The 17,848-nt window shown below is 38.9% G+C and overlaps 1 protein-coding gene across 3 annotated transcripts in view; it reads right to left on the reverse strand.

Moving 5' to 3' along the window:
* hth (Meis homeobox homothorax) overlaps positions 1 to 17,848 on the reverse strand; it is a 359,920-nt gene that overhangs the window by 9,244 nt on the left and 332,828 nt on the right. For 2 of the 3 annotated variants that reach the window (XM_089172518.1, XM_089172517.1), the window contains 2 exons: positions 13,656 to 13,714; positions 492 to 660 (listed from right to left, as the gene is read on the reverse strand). In XM_089172518.1, the coding sequence (XP_089028644.1) occupies positions 494 to 660; positions 13,656 to 13,714 (226 nt within the window). In that variant the 3' untranslated portion in view covers positions 492 to 493. The remainder of the gene's footprint in view (positions 1 to 491; positions 661 to 13,655; positions 13,715 to 17,848) is intronic. The other variant, XM_089172519.1, reaches the window with a different exon arrangement.

Consider the following 17,848-nt stretch of genomic DNA (forward strand, 5'->3'; position numbering starts at 1 on the left):
GAAACAGTATCTTATTATTTTTATATAATAATATATAATAAAAATTATAAAATTAAAATTTCATAACATATTTTAAAAAATAAAATATTAGAGTCACATCAAATATCGTTCCATTGCCAATAGGTTAAAAAAATATCTTATTTTTATAAAAATTATTTTACTGTATTAATAAATTATATTATATAAATTAATTTATTTTTTAAAATATTAATATAATAAAAATAAAAATAATAATAAATTTTAAAATAATAATAAATAACATACTGTCTCCTAACGATTATAAAATTGACACAAACTTTTCAGAAAACCCGATATATATATATCTTTGTGTAAATAAAAAGAGGTAGATCCAAAATCAGGGATAATTTTGAACGTCAATGTCTTTCAGGATGAGTAAAGCCATGATAGAAGTAAGAGCAAACGACATTGATCTCACTTAGAAAGGGAAGCCATTAGAAGTAAAGTCCGATCGAAGTTCTCGAATGACGTACCTTTATAAGTGATGTCCATAGTACTCGGGCGGGTAATGGTACTGGTTGTGGAAGGCGGGATCACCCGGCGGCCGGTGCATCATGCTAGCCGCCTGTCCGTCCATCATATAACCCATCGTCGCGTCCGGACTGTACGCCCCGCTAGGACCTGCGGACAATGGTGGAAACACTACACGTTACTATGGTTAGATCTCTGTTCCGTAATTGGCAGGCTGCTACTGGACAAGCTCGGAAACTCCTCTTCAATCGGTGTACCACTCTTCTCTCATTTTTTTATCTTATTTTTTATTTTGATATGAGAACAGTGGACGCCGAGGAATCGCCGAGCTGTGTCCTCGTTCAACAATGTCGCCTTATTCCTATGAAATGTTAAATTAATATGTCAAATTGAAATGAATTGCGACATCGTTCAACTTCCTCTTCAATGTCTGTATGTATGTATGAGTGTATGCGTGTGTATGTGTTGAACACGTGAATGGGTTATGTACAATATGCATTGAAAAGATACAAAATATTTAAACATTTATTATTTCCAATAAATAGTTGTTTTACAAGGATGCTCATTAACTGCATGGTACCGAGATACTCGTTACAAAATAAAAAGAAACAAAAGAAGAATAATTTTGTTGATATTCATGGCCACACGAGGAGTAATGAAAATAAGAAGATTTACGTTAGTGGAATGCAGAATGGATCGATGGTAGGTCGAGAATTTCAATCTTCTTTCTGCATCGAACGGTTTAGCTCAAAGTGACGACAATTCCTCTCACTCTCTCTTTCTTTCATTCTTTCTTTCTTTCTCTGTCTATCTCTTTTCTAAGCTGTAATGGAGAGACGGGAATCCACGGGAGACTCCCCTAGTTTTAATGTCGGTATCTTAATGTATATTGCCACGATAAATCAAGGACACTGATTGCGCCCTACCACCCTTCGTACCAATACGAACGGGACTTGCTGAGAGGAGAGTATGAAGACGGACGATAGGAAAAGAAAAAAAAGAAAAGAAAAGAAAGATCTTCGAAAATGGAAGTTGCCCTATAGTTAAAGGTAAAACGAGACAACATATCCCAAGTATCTAACTACTCGCATAGGTTGATATAGCTGATTCCGCAGTTTCCCACGGCTCGCTGAACTTTCCATCAGCAATTTGTCAAAAGCCAGGAAATCCACGATTTTACCCTTTCCATGCTTCAACCGTCCTTCTCTCAATGTTCCTCCTCTAACTCCAACCCTAGCAACAATGTTTTTATCTTTTTCTTTTCTACTATTTGCGACCGACTTTTTTACACGTAAAGAAAGAAAGAAGAGAGTATACCAGTGCACCGTTTCAAACTAAACTCACAGCGGCGTTTTACTTTACCCAAGACCTAGCCGTAAATCACAATTATTGCGAGAGCTCGTTTTCCTACCTCCCACCGCTCTCCCTTTCTATAAACCACCTTCTTCTATCTCTACTTCTTATTATTCTTATTTCAAGAACGTTTATCAAATGCAATCCACGAAGCAGCAGCAGCACCAACTCTTTCCTTTTTCTATCCAATTTCTTTATCGTTTATAATACAATCTCGCACATCAAACATTCTATCATCTGAAACTTCGATTGCAATAAGAAAAAAAAAGAGATACGAGATAATAGTCTTGCTTTATATAACCGAAAAATGCACATGTTGCAGTACACGATTCTAACATTGAAGATGAACATTCCATGCAAAGCTACCAAATGCATTGGCGAAGGTTTTAGAGTGGTTTGAGAGAGTCCTTCTCATTCTCGTCGTCGTCGACATGTATTTGCCAGCCCTTTCCCTCTCTTTACTCTTTCGCGGTGGTTGAGTCTTCTCAAGGCCCAGGAATGTAGTCTCATATTATAGCCACCATGGCTACGGATATTCCACTAACGAGGGATGCGCGCTTGTAGTGTGATTAAACCGCGCTATAACACAGCGGGGTGCCTTAGGATAGCTCGAACGGACCACAATATGGGAAATTAAGGAATAGCTCTTGCTCTTGCTCTTTCTCTCTTCTCTCTTTCTCTTTCTTAGCTTGGAAGAGAAAGGAGAAGGCTAAATCTGCAGCAGTAGATTCCTCGCAGTGAACCAAAACGACTCGCGCGAACTCGTCTCTTTCTCAACGTGTAAATCGCATCGTTAGGGTATCTTCTATTTCTTTCTAACCCTTTTTTTTATTTATTTCTTTCTGAACCGGCACGTTTATCTTTGATTGGATCGGGATGATTATTTTCTGCATATTATACCAAGAATTCTTTATACTAGACTCTCATAAGTATTTTTTTTTTTTTTAATTTGTTGTTCGTCGAGTATGGGAAAGAGAAAAGCAGATTATCTTTCGACTTATACAACCTTCGAGGAATCGATCGCTTTGATTTCTTTGATATCATTCAGACTAAACGACCGAAGATTATCGTGAGTCAGACAGTAATTACGAAAATTTTCATCCGACTTTGCTTTCAAGACTCTTGGTTAAAGAAATTTAATGAAATAAACGACTGATCGAAGATCGAGAACTAGATACATACACGTCCGTGAGATTGCTAAGCTTGGTTACTCTTGGTTACATTAAAAGCGTATCGCTGTAAGACGATGTATTATAAATATGTCAATCTTATTGCTGGCTGATATTTTGCTAAGCCGTGTTTTCTTTGATCACCCAGTTGGACTTGATTTACACGAATCAAATTAAGGAAATAAAACGAGCGTAAATACGTAAACCGTGGATATCCGTCTTGCATGATTAAATTCAGCTTTTAATTATTTATCCCTTTTACCTGTTATTACAAGTTGACGTTTGCCACGTTCGTGGAACATAAGTTTTTCTTTGATTTTGATTTTAATTTACATCATATTGACAATCGTTAAGATCGATGTATATCCTCAGAGTCATTCTGGGAATTAGTTTAGATGATTTCCTTGTAAGAAAAGTTAAGCCAAAGTGGGGTCAATTCGATGAGGTTAAATCCTGGTATAACGAGACCACGAGGAGATAGGAAAAACACTACAGGTTGTGTAATGCAATAAAGGTCCCTGACCGAGAGTCAGGTCTTTGGGTATTGCTGCTTGCTATTTCGACACCACGTAAATCTACAAAAGCTTATCCACATTCCTCCCCATTTCTACTCGGTCAGAAAATTCCTTGAACGTGTAAGTTTACTTTACCCCTTATACGTGGGACGATAATTTATTTAGGTAGCTCCCTGAACAAAACCAGTGATGGTGGTTAAACGAGCAGCGAGTCGTTAATTGTACTCAAATCTACTTGAAAGTATTTCCTCGTTACTTTGAAAAGGAAGAGAGGAGGGAGGGTAGGGAGTAAAGATTTCCTTAAGATCATAATCGGTAATGCACGTTTGATTAATTTCTCGTTGAAATTTGAACGTGCTAACTATCGTAACGAGAATCTCGTTGAATTCTAACCACGTTTAGAGAAGATAAGTTAGAAACGAGCCTTGAAAATCATAGAGGACGTGAGAAATTTGGAATACAAGTAGGGTGCGTCTGGAAGAACACGAGAATGGCATTAGTAGTAAGTTACGCTTGTGGCCAGACTGGATGTGTCCGTAGGTGCCTGTTGGAGCTGTGTTTAAGGAGATAGCTGCCTTCAGTACTCGAAGGTAACGCGACGGAGACTCGGTGTTTCTGCCTGTGCTACCGGATTCGAGACGACCTAGGATTCCTTCTAAGAGTAACCGAAATAGACAAACAAAACGCAAGAGAGAGGGAGAGAAAGAGAGAGAGAGACGTGCTACTCTCTCGGAAAGTTAGTTGCCGGCGACAGAGCCGAGTGTGTTCGTGGGGGAGTTTTCGAGGTAGGAGAGTTTCCACGATAGTTCGCTCGGACGGAGTTCCTTCTTGCCGGTTGGAGGTACACCTACTACTACTACCTAACGTTACAGGAGTTTCCTAGCTTTCACGGGGGAACGGTGCTAAAACCGCGACGGAGAACCGTATCTGTGTGTCTCTGTATATATATGTTTGTAGGTGTATGCGTACGAGAGAGAAGAGAAGCGTGATAGATATGAGCAGTCTAAGTAACAACCATCAGTTTCCAGAGTTCACCGTGCCAACCGAGAGCACCTCTAACGAACTTCTAGCAAGATTTAAAGGAAGTACCGAGTGTCGACTTCGTCGGCTTGCCCAAAATTTGCCGACTTAATTAAGTGCCTTGCTTTATGCTACTTTACTTTACCAAACAATAAAAATAAAGATCTCGCCCAGCTGGTAAGATTATATTTTTTTTTGCAAACTCCTTCAGAGAATTTGGAAAGCAGAGAGAAAGGAGATGGGTCACTCGAGTGTTAACTATGTTCCATCGAAGGAAGGAAGAAGGAGAAGAAGAAGAGAAAGGGGAAAGGACGATTCGCCGAACGGAAACCGGAAATGTGGTCCGGAACCTTCAACAATCCCTCGATGAAACTATTGGTCATCCGCGACGCAATACCGGATACGCCGGATCTAATAACTCATTCGCCCGCCTGCTGCCTAGTCTCTCCTGTTCTGTCTCTATCTATCTATTCATCTATCTATCTCTATCTCTCTCTCTGCTAAACGAGCACATTTTTCTACGATTCTCATTGAACGTTCTCTGCGAATGATGGAACGTTCGAACTACTATCCTAGATTCAGAACCAGTATTCTCTTACCATATTGTTCCACCTCTCTTTCTTTCCTTTCTTTTTCTTTTTTCAAACTCACTTCGAAAAGTCCGTTTCTCTTTACTCTTTCATCTTATCACATACATACATACACGTGGCTCATACAAAAGAGTGTACCAACACAAAGCCAGTATGGTGGTCACCTCCACCTCCTCCTCCTCCTCTTCCTTCACCTCCTCTTTCTTCTCTTTCCCGTCCTCCGAGCGACCCTCTGATATATAGCCCCTCGGAGGTCGATGACTTCCGCTATTTTTCTTCCGCTGTCTCCAGCAAGCAACTTCCCTTCCTAACATCCACAAGCACAGGCACACACAGTGGTAGTTGCGAACCATACCTACAAGCTCACTGCTTTTACACAGAACCCGGCTGCTTTCGATTCTTTTTAACGTTTCCACACGGGTATCCAAGAATCCGTGAATGGACGAATCGATCCTGAACTAACATCGGGGAGCTTGCAAGAATATTTCGTTAAAAAGAACAATTTCTTTGATACCTGATCTAATGAATTTCAAATGAATTGAAACTTTAGAATGAGAAGTTAAAAAAGAAACATAGAAGATCGTGTACTTGTCCTTGCATTAAAAAATAAATCCATATTCCAGGAGCGAGTTCGTTGATAATTCGTCTGGTTGAATTTAAATATTTTGTTATGCGAGACGACAGAGGGTTCATTGGACCTAAACATCAAACCGCAAGAAGAAAGAAGAAGAGAGAAAGAAGATGAGAGCAAAAGAAGCTACTACATTTATGGATGTCGTCTGCGTGACAACTTGAAATTAATTTGATCCACCCCCTCTCCTTCTTTTACCTTCTGAAAGAACTTTGGCGTTGGCATATTTTAACCCACTTCTTCAGCCTTCGTCATTTTTTTTTCTTCTCGACCCTACGAAGGAGCGAGCAACGAGCCGACATAAATTTTATCGGAGAGGAATAGTAGACGTACGTTACGGGATGGGACGGGATGGGACGGAAGGTTCCGGATCGGAGATTCGCTAAAACTCGATGACTACCTCGCGGACCGACCGACTGGTTCCTATACTCGATGCTATCCATAATTAATGATCGAGACGAGGGCAAATGGTGGGAGAAAGAGAAAAGAACAGTGAGCAGATAGTCCATAAAAGATCTCAATATTTATAAGGTAGCAAGCACGCGGATGAGAAACCACGTCTGCGAGATATATATTCTGAGAGAAAGAGAAAGAGAGAGTTATACGGTATTTAGATATTTTAATTAACCGACGGACCATAAATTATGATAATTAAGAAGCACGTTAATACCACGTATCAAAGATGTCATGAACTTTTACATCAGTGACATGTGAAGGATATGCTGGACTTATTACCAGATTTAAAATCCTAGAATACGTCTTTTGTATCCACCTTTATTTGCAATAATTCGAGATATTTTTACTGGTTGTTTTTTTATTGGATCATTTACAGTAACGTATGTTTGTTACTTTTTCGTTGGAGATTTAAGAGATATCGATAATCTTACGTGTTTCAGGGTTCTAGTCGATAGGTAACACGGTTCTTAAATTTTAATATAAAACTGTAAAACTTGTCTTTCTTTCTCTCTCTCTCTCTCTCTCTCTCTCTTTTATTTCCATTTCTAAGGAGATTTAACGACGCAGTAGACCGCAGGTTACACACTTACGTGCCCTTTTTGCTACTACTCCGTTCTTTGGTGTGTGAGAAAAAGAGAGAGAAAACGATCCGCGGATTATAGAAACCATTCTTAACAGTGTCAATAAACGGAGGTTATGAGAGCCACAAACGTCGGAAGTGTCTCTCCTTACGACTGACATAAATAAGCTCCCTAGCAGTTAGGCCCTTGCTCGTTTAAACGTCGCTAAGAAACTCAACTCGGTTTCGATGTATCCAAGTTCGCGATATAATCGTCTTTCAAAGTGCATTTATTATTTCTAACCTTTATATGTTTCAAATATTCAAACTCTAATTTCTCGATTAGGAAAATATTTTCGTTCAATTTAATTATTTGATTTTTCGTAAAATTAATCTAAATTTGTATCTTCATATTCAACAAATTATTGACCATTTAGATCATCACTCATTTGCAGATGTATTGACCACCAAATGAAAGGTTTACAGTTTATTATACAATTACAGATTAAGTATAGAATCTTTAGATTTTAAAATACCTTTATATTTCACATCTGATCTCTACAACAAAAAGTATAAAACTTGCTTAACAATCAATGTATTAAAATGAATAAATCAGTTCATAAACTATTCGAGCAACCCAATCAAGAGAAGTAAATAAATATATTCAAAGATGGAATAGAAATTTTAGTTGGAAGAACAAGATTGAGAATCTAATAACCGATGGGAAAGGAAAGGACGTAACGGTGAACTTGGTCGATGCGTCTTCGCGATAACGATCTTTCATCTCTAGCTTTCTATCATTCTCTCTCTCTCTCTTGTACGTGTAGTCTTCTTCCTGGTTACCATTACCGCGTAACAGCCTTACAGCCTTGATGGCGAAAGTAGTCTAGGGGCAAATGGTCAACGAGACTGGAGATGAGATAGAACAGGCCATTATGACCGTACCGATAAGATAGGTCCACCCTCGATGGGTAGTCTCGAAGTAGAAGCTACGAAGCTTTCTCAGCGTACACGAACTGTTCTGATACACCGGACGCGATCTACGACATGAAAAATCTAGTTGGTAGCTAGCAAGAAGCCTAGCCTAGCGTGTAAAAGTGAGAGAGAAGAGGGGAAGAAAGTGGGGGGACACACGAAGAATTCACAGAGCACCCTACACAACACGGACCTTATCTCTTCATACCGCTCGTGACCGTCCAAGACTTCATTTCCGTTGGCCGTGCAACCCCTGTCGTGCCGATCTATGCATACCAACGGGTGGTGTATCTTTCGCGACACCAAAACGATCGGTTTCACCTACTGGAAGATTGACCGTGTTAACAGGAACTTTCATTAGAAGTGATGAACTGTTAAGAAATAGGAAATTGAGAATATTTTTTAGTATAAATGATTTTCGTTTAGGTGCTAAATTGTTTGGTTACTCGTGTTACTAGTTAACGTTAATACTTTGGTAGGTAATTTTCCTTGGCCTAATCTCGTCAATTTCAGACCCAATATCAACCCTAACTTTTATTCCTCTCTTTCAGCAAATAATAACATTTCTATAAGTCGGTCGTTTGTATTCGAGGACGGGCTCGCATGCACCCCATTTCAATTAACGCATGATCTATGTCGTATAAGGAGCCGTAACAGCACGTTTCAAACGGGCCCGGGTCATAATGCGCGGGGGATCGGCTCTCTAAGTAACTCTATATCACGTCTACGTGACGCGAAACGTAGAGAAAAAAGGTTTCCTCATAGAATGGAAAAAAGGGACGAGAGAAGTGTCATCTAAGAACTTCTTTCGTCTTTTTTCGCATCATCAAACTCCTATCTTATTGTGTCCTATTATTATATTCTAACGTTCAATCATCAATGATCGTAATATCATATGGCAAATCTTTAGTGTTAATCTTTCATGGTGTTTTTATTTTAAAAAGTTACTATTACACTTTGGAGAAGCACTTTAGATGAAAATAAAAGTAACTAACCGTTCTCGGCTATTCTCAACGCAATATCTAGAGTATTTCCGATCCCAGGGCATTCATTTTATTTAGCGGATCGGAGAAGATGGTTTGGTAGGTGGGGAAGGTTAACTCGGTACAGAGCTTTTTCTCTCTTTCTTTCTTTTCATGTTCGTCCCACTGGAGCCAGAGGCTGAAGCGTGGCTCTACTGCTGACCAAAGATCTTCGTCTTTCTTGCTCCTCTTTGGAACGGTAGTATGAGAATGAGACCGAAACTGAATAAGAGAAAGAGAAAGAGAGAGAGAGAGAGAGGGAAGATGGGTTAGGGTGAAGGCGTGGGGTGAGACGTCTGGACCCAGCCGAGATGGACACAGAGAATCGCCATTACAAATTGACAAGCTTGATTGATGGTCCTCGCGGAAGGGACGACGGTACAGGGACCTAAAGTGTATATGTATGTATGTATGTACATATATAGATACGTGTAAGAGAGAGGGAGAGAGTAGAGAGAGAGAGAGAGAGAGAGAGACAGAGTTCCCTCAGAGTTCGGGCTACGAGGGACCTGCAGATAGCAAAGCCGCCTGGGTTATATTCAGAAAGAAGGAAGAAGGGCAAAGGGATCAGTTGCTGCTCGCTTATCGGAGAGCGAGGCCTCTCAGCGAGTGCGTGACGAATGGTCCGCGACTAGATTCGTAAAGGAAGGGTCGACGTAACTGCTGCTGCTCCCAGAGTTTCTGATCCTACTCCTGCTCCTATTCTACACCACCGAACTCAAATATAGCACCACTGGTGTGCGTGTATTTTCCCTGGAATAAAAAAAGCTTTCTACGAGAACTCGGTAACTTCGAGGCCACCATCGGATAAGAGTTGGAATCGTGTGTGGATGGACCGTGTCCACCCTTCAGAGGACTCACCAGGGAAAAAGGTGGAAACGATCCGTCGCATTTCTTTCACCAATCCTACCTTACCCACCCACTTCTCTCATTCCTCACTTTATTTCTTTGCCCACTCGATGCCTTTCACCTAATTTTCAATACATTTTTCATCCCCGATCTAAGTCAATACTTTTATCTTCACTTAAACAACTATCGAATATCATCCCTACTTTTTCAACTAATAATAAAACAAAAGTATTATTAACAAAATGAATTATACAAAATAGAAATGTGGATTTTTACAAAGTTTTTGCAAAGTTACAGAATAATGATTTTCGTTAAGATTAACAGGCTTTCTCTTTTATACTTAGTTGTAAGTCGTGTGTCGGTGGTTTTAGGTGGTAGTAGCTGACACCTTTTATCGCGCTATCGTTACGAAATGCACCGTACGTTCCGAGCTTTACGGTACTTTGGGAACGCTGTTACGTTTTTACTGCGTCGTTCTGGGAACGGACGAAGGGATAGCGATTCTACTACTGTTACCGATATAATAGTAACTGTACAAAGCAACCTAGTCCCGCCAGTCGTTGTCGAGTCTTTTAAAAGTCTTTTTCTTTCCGAATTCAGAAATGACAAATTCGTACGATATAAATTTATTTTCATTCATTTTATTCTTATCTTAAAGAATTTGCAAAAGAAATTTTGGTCTCACTCGCATTCTCCACTTCGATTGCTTACGTTTGTCTCGTAACAAAGTCGATTTAAATGACGGAATAAAAATCGTTGATAAAAATAAAGAGAATATTTTGACCAGCAGGATGTGGTAAATCAAGGGACGAATCAAGTCGAGCCTACGCAACAGCAACCAGCAGCAGCAGCTGTGAAAGAAATGCAAGCGCATAAAACGTGAGAATAAAAAAGAAAGAAAGAAAGAAAGAAAGGAATGTACCCAGAATATAATCTCGCTCGATATTTGACAGAAGGTTCGTTGTACATATTCCAATCGGGATACATCTCGATCGTTGGGATAAAGGATACCGCGACCAATTTGAGGTATAAACCGGTGCACCGCCTACACTCGCGTGTGCAAGAAAGAAAGGAAGAAAATAAGTTGAAATAAAAATAATAAAAAATGTTATCTCGATGGCTTCTTCCACGAAGAGTTCTCGATAAGGATCGACGACTGTTACCTTACGTAGGAGCTCGTAAACTCAACGATCGAGATACTTCCATGACGCGTTATCGCCGATAACAGAGAAAGAAAGAGAAAGAAAGAGATGGTACATTGCTGGTACAGATTTCTCTCGAGCACTCGGAATAATAACAATGCCTCCCGGCACTCTCTCTCTCTCTCTCTCTCTCTCTCTCTCTTTCTCTCTTGGAGTCAATGTGGAGCACATCGCAGCTGCGATCCACGTAATGAAAGTATGATTGATGATCTGTACGACGAGCATCATTAGCTCGACACGAAGGAACCTCCTCGTCGTCCAAGTATCCCGTCGAACCTTGTTGTTGCCATTGTAATGTCGTGACCAAGAAGGCAAGAGAGAGAGAAAGATTATTCTGAAAATGTATTCCGAATTAACGTTGACGACTCGTGCTGGATTTCTGAATCAGAGAGAGGGAGAGAGAGAGAGAGAGAGAGAGAGAGAGAGAGAGAGAGTTTGCCATTGGTGTTTTCAAGCTACAACAACAGCAACAGCGCGAGTCTTGCGATATGCAGCACACACGTTTGATGAAGAAAGAAATAAAGAAAGATCAAAAAACAAAAAAGAAGAGGAAAAAGAAAAAATCGAGCTTTACGAGAAATCGATCACGCGGTTGAACGCGGCCACGGGGGAGCAGGAACATTTGAAAGATACATTTATCTCGTTTCCGTTCGAACAAAATCTGCCCTGGGGTCTAATGCCTCGGCTATTAAGCTTTAATGGACTGCCGATCGTCGAGAAAAAAAGAGAGAGAGAGAGAGAGAAGATATTGGAAAAATTCTTGGCAAACGTTTTCTTCATACCCCTACCTCCAACCATTTCAGAAAATTTTCGCTACTGTTCTGGGATTCTTTTTTTTCGTTATTCCCCATTACTATCGTTAGAATTAAAAAAGATAATAATAAAAAAAAAATAAGAAAGAAATACATTATCAGAATAAATAGTGTAAAAAGAAAGGAACGTAGGAAAGTAGTCACATCAAACGAAAGGGCTGAAAAGGTCGAGGATCGTAGCTGCTGCGATCAGGATTTGACTCAGGATTATAATCTAACTTGTACACGACTTTCCACTTTAGCCGAAGCCGAGTAAAGCTACTACTCTCTCTCTCTCTCTCTCTCTCACTCTCTTTTTGGTCTTTCATTTTCTTTTGGAAGGACTAACTTTCTTGAAGAAAACGAGCAAACGTTGTACCTTTGATACTAAACGGATTTAAAATTATCATCGATGGTTAGAAATCCTTGACCTTTTTTAACAAGAACAAAAATTTATCTTAAATAAAAATTATTGAGTTGGCAACTAAATCATTGCAGATTTTGTTTTACAATTAATTCAGTTTTTTGATAGCAAAGATCAGAAATTTTATGACACTGCCTGACTGATGGTAAAAGGTCATCAACTTTGGACAATACTTAGTTGCCAACCCAACATATTCATGCAAACGTAGAAAATAAAACAAATATGAAATAACAACGATTTTAGGATGTTTTCTAAAAAGAAAGAAAGAAAAAGAAAAAAGTATCTTAGGACGTTTTACACGAACGCGTCGTGGATGGTGGATGGTGGATAAAGCGCCCCTAAAGCCCACTTTCGGACAGAGCAAACAAGCCGTAACTCAGTGAGTGTTTATGAGAGGAGTAGTCGTAAAAATACGCGAATCGGGGCCTCGGTGTGTTTCTACCGTTTAGCTGGACCCACCCTTACTACTACTACTTCGTCCAACTTTTTCTCGAGACCACTTTTCCTCTTTCCATCTTTTTCTTTTACTTTCATATATATATATATATATATATATATATATATATATATATATATCTTCTTTCTCTGTTCATTTCATCGAAACAAAGACTCTCTTTTAGAGTTGGAAAATACAGAAAGGGACGAACGAACGAATGAACGAACGAACGGTAGGGATGAAAGAGAATGAGAGTGAGAGTGTGTTTCCATGGGCGCATGTTGCCGGATCGTAAAACTCGGTCTGATCACCGCTACCAATTATCCCGCCGTTATCCGAGCGTTATCCGAACGTTATCCGGAACGTTATCCACCTCTGCCTGGCCTGTATTCCATGGAAGAACCCTCTCACCATCATCCAAATCACTACCGAACCCTTGAACCTCACCGTTTTGCAAGAGAGACAGAGACAGAGGAAAAGAGAAAGAGGGAGAACAAACCTTATACCTCGACACCCTGTTGTTGTCGCCTTTTAGTGCAAACCAAGTGATTTCCTCCTCGTAAACGTGACGTCTTTAAGGATCCAAATACTTCCTAAACATCTTGTATTATACTAAACTCTATCTCTGTTTCTGTCTCTCTATTTTTCAATTCTATTTTTATACCCTTGCTTGTTTTGTTTTTATTTCCAACCTTTTGGATAATACTGGTATATTTTGTTTAATCTTTTCTGTATTCAGTATGAATCGATTTATTTATTTAGAGTTCATATCATGTTTGAGACACTCGAAACTCAACAGGGGGTGTTTTAAACGAGAGTATATCTCGGATAAATTATTTCCGTCACTTAAACTTCATTCTAACTTTTCTGATTGACAATGAGTTACAATTGAGTGATGTAAAGTGGAGATTATTTTATAAAAACATTTACGAGAATAATATTATATTTAATGGTTTCGCGATAGATTAAATTATGAATTAAATTCAATAAGAATTATTAAGTATATTTAAATAAATAAATATAGAAAGATAAAATCAAAGTTCATTTTATTCAAACAAATAAAATTATAGATCATATGAATCGTAATGAAATTGTTGCATATTGTACATGTGATATATATTTTGTGTATTTAAATGTGTGTAATAATTGAATTCCGAAACTGGGTCCGACTTACCGGCTCGATTACTTTGATCGATCATCGGCTGTACGATTCTACGCCTCGCGTTGATAAACCTGTAATAAGAGAAAAGAAAAAAAAACAAATTAATAATCAACACGTGACATCATTTTCATTAATAAAAAGTTGTGAAAAGGTTTAAGGGGTAAAGTGTAGCAGAAGGAAGCAAATAAAAACAAGAAGAAAAGAAGGATTACAACTCATCGAGGTTTGTAGGGTTGGAAATATTTGTTGTAATAGAAAAAAATAAGGGATGGAATAATATTTTCGATACGTCATTAGCTACGCCAGCTAAAGGAGTTTCCGTACGAACGCTTTCCAAACAATAGATCTGCGGTTTGTTTCGTGGTTGGTCGAGGTCCAAAGGGGATGGTGTAAGAACGAATGAAGAAATGGAAGAAGAAGAAGAAGAAGAAGAAGAAGAAGAGGGTAGTAGATGTGAATAGTGTCGGAGTAAGAAGAAAAGGGGGTAAAAGAGAAAGAGAGAAGAAGAGCGTACGTCAGCCGACGTCAGCGTCGCGGCTCCCTAATGGGCGCAGACGCCGGAAGTGATTGGGTTTCTGCTCGACTGACTCAAGTACTACACCCCCGCAAACGCGAATGGAAAAGCGAGCGAGCTTCTTGCGAGCTTCTTGCGAGCTTCTTGTAAGCTTTCTCGTTCGTGTGAGGTAGCCGGTCAAACCCCTAACACAACACACTCGCACAACCAACACACCCCTTTCCCCATTCGACTATTTCTTCCACGATCTTACACGAGCGAATAATTTCCTCGGCGTACAACAGAATCTTATGAATAATAATTATTAAACGCTCTTTGGTATTATCCCTTCAACCACCCCAAACCTAAACTCAATCCAACCACAAACCCTTCTCTTGTCCTGTCTCATCAAGAAAATAACGCTATTTTAGAGTTCCTCACGCTCTACTTACGTTCAAAGTTAAAGCAAATAATCGACTAGGGTTATAAATGATATAAAAACATACTTATCCAATCGATTAAATGGTTCATGCTATTTAAATTGTTTAATCACGTAGGCTCACAGTCAAGTTGCAGTTTCATCTCATTTATGATTCATTCAAACAATGTTTCAATTATTTAGAAATATATTTTTTCTTGAATATTTGATGAATAATTATCGATGAAGGAACGTGCCGTAAAAATGGCGATCGAGAGAGAGGAAGGAGAGAATCGGAGAGTTAGGTTGAGAAGAGTAGTAGTATACGACGAGTAGAAGGAGGGAAAAGTGAGTAGAAGGTTGGGTGTAGTGGTATGGGATGTAGGGAGGGGAAGAGAGGGCCTCTTCAAAGTCAGGGCTATCGTCGGATGAAAGAGTATCTCGCGTGCATAAACCGAGGGCCCCTTTCCAGCAGTCCCGGGTTCTCCTAAGCGTCTCTGCTTCCCCTTTGCCGGCGTAGGCAGCGTGTCACAGACAGCTGACTACCAACCGCCTTCCTCTCCGCCCTTCGTTCTGCCACCCCCGCGGCTGAAATATCGCCCGAACAATGCTGAGCTACCCCAGTGAGAGTGAGAGAGATAGAGAAAGGGACGAAATACTACTGGCGACTGCCCGAACTCTGCCCAAGTACCATCCTCTCTCTCTCTTGTGTTCAACTACCTCTACGTCCTTTCATGAAACTCGCAAAAACCACTAAAAATATCTTCGTCGGAGGAAAATTGAAGTTCCCTACGTTTTCGAGATCCCTTGAAATCCTCTACCGCTTGCTGGTTGGTTGGTCGTGTTTCTGATATTTCATTAAATTAATATGTAATTTAATAAGTTAATTAACTACGAATTTTATTTGAATTGTTTGAGAAAATTCGTGTGGATTAATATTTTTTAATGTGTTATAAAACTTGTTTGGTAATCATTATTTTGATATAAAGGATAAATTTATTAAATATTATTATTTTTTGTAGTACGAAACGAAAACCATTAAAAATATCTTCGTCAGAGGAAAATTGAAGTTCCCTACGTTTCCGAGATCCCTTGAAATACTACGCTTGGTTACTTGTATTACTGACATTTCATTAATTTAATATGTAATGTAATAAGTTAATTAATTTTTTGTATTTTATTAGATTGCTTAGAATCTCATGCAATCGTTGGGTAGACCATCAGGTAACCTGGAAAACTTTTGCTAATATGTAAAACAATATACTTTAAGTATATTAAAATATTATTAATAGAATATAAATGAATTATATATAATTTCTTTTATATGATTTCTAATTTAAAGAAATAATTTTTTTTTATTAATGTTATTATTATTATTAATATTTAAAGTATAAAACGATCAAATATATAGATTAATGTTTTTCATGGTAACGAGGAATATCCGTACGAGGTGAGCATATTGTTATCGAGGCGGTTCCCGGCGGCACCCTAGATGACAAAACACTTTTCATTCGCGCTCCTCCCCCCTTACTTTCACGATTTTAATGCAGTTTTGATTATGAGAGTCTCTGGGTGGGCTGGTGTCAGTGAGGGGTAGTTTTCTATCTCCTGGTATGGCACGAAACAGAACTCCCATTTCGAACGATCGTACGTGTTTTTAATGTTGCCGAGGGTTGAAGGAACCGTTCCGTCTCTCTTTGCTTTGTCATCGGGGAGCGGAATTTGAATTTTTCATGAAAGGAGATACAAGCTCCTGTTCTAGACATGATTATGAAAAGAGAAAGAGAAAGAGAGTGTGAAAACGATACGACTAAATTAAATTCTCCCTTAAATTATTCCAATTCTAACAGATTATCTCTGAAACATCGAAATATATATTTTAAGTTTTAAAGAAAACAAAAGAGACAAGAGAGAAAGGTTGGTAGAATAAAAAGAAAAAGAAAAAAGAAACATAGGACGTCGTCGTTGAAGAAAAATCGCATAAAACGCAGGGTTGGTGTCTCCCACATGACCTTCCACGTACCATGACTAAATTTACTGCTCTTTGAACGCATGCATGAATAATGTTTAAATTTTGCTTATCCTAGCGATACGTAAATTATCGACAACCCTTTTTTTCTGAATATTTTTTGAAACATTTTGAAAGAAACAAAAGACATTTTGTAGTTTCTTTTAATCGGAAATATTTGATAATAGTAAAAGACGGAAATTGTGAAAGTGTGTGGTAGTGTATATAGGTTCGTCAAGATTCGTCGTTTCGACGGTATGCGAACTCGATAACGATGATTACTGTCGTGCTAGCAACATTTACTCTTCGTCGGCATTCGCAATTATCGGAGAGCTTCCATTAGTTAACTGCAGTCGATACACGGCGCACCAGGGTCCTCGCATCAAAACATCATTACAGTCCGGACACAAGTGAGAGAGAGAAAGATAGAAAGGGGAAAGGGGGTGTGTTCCCAGTACTATTGGTAATCAATTTTGCTCCTATAGCAAGCTAGCATCGAGAGAGGCACGCTAATGCGGAGCTTCGACGTTCACACCGCATTAGGGAAAGGCAAAGAGGCCGTTCCATAATCATTGCCCATTAGAAAATGGATCGAAGATCGGTCATGTAACTTTCCAATGACAATTTTTTTTTATATTTCAATCAAAAATCTAACGATACAATTATTTGTCTTTATGATTAATTTAAATTATATATTATAAATAATATTATAATAATTTTAGGATGATGATAGTGAAGACACTACTATTCTAGACATTGAAAATGTGAAGATAATATTAAAGAATAATTTAAAAATGACTTTTCTCTCTCAATCGAATTAAATAATATCGCGTTTGTGGATCTCGGTAGAATTCGTAAAAATAAATTGAGTTTTTATTAGGTAATAAAAGTAATTGACACCTCATTCGATTGAAATCGCGGGTAGCTCTTTTTAAATATATATGTATGTATACGTATATATTGAAGAGAAGGCGACATGAATATAGAGAGAGAAAAAAGAGAAAGAGGGTAGGAGAGAGGAGGGAGGGTTGGGCGACGTCGATAAAAGGTTATCGTCCTATCCAGGTGTAAAAGCGACGGCCCCGGGCTCTCCCGTGTTATAAATCCAGATACTCATAATCGGGTATTGCCCAGCGTTGCATTTACGATCGATAAAATCATTTTATCCGCGCATAATGCGCCAACCGATTCACGCAACCGTCCCTGCCGATTTCTTTTCCTTCACCATTCTTTTTTTTTCTTCTTCTTTCTTGTTTTTTTGTTTGCATCGATCGAGTAGCACGATC

The sequence above is a fragment of the Polistes dominula genome, unplaced genomic scaffold (assembly GCF_049000335.1).
Source record: "Polistes dominula isolate Pdom_NZ unplaced genomic scaffold, Pdom_raw_medaka contig_74, whole genome shotgun sequence".
NCBI lineage: Eukaryota > Metazoa > Arthropoda > Insecta > Hymenoptera > Vespidae > Polistes > Polistes dominula.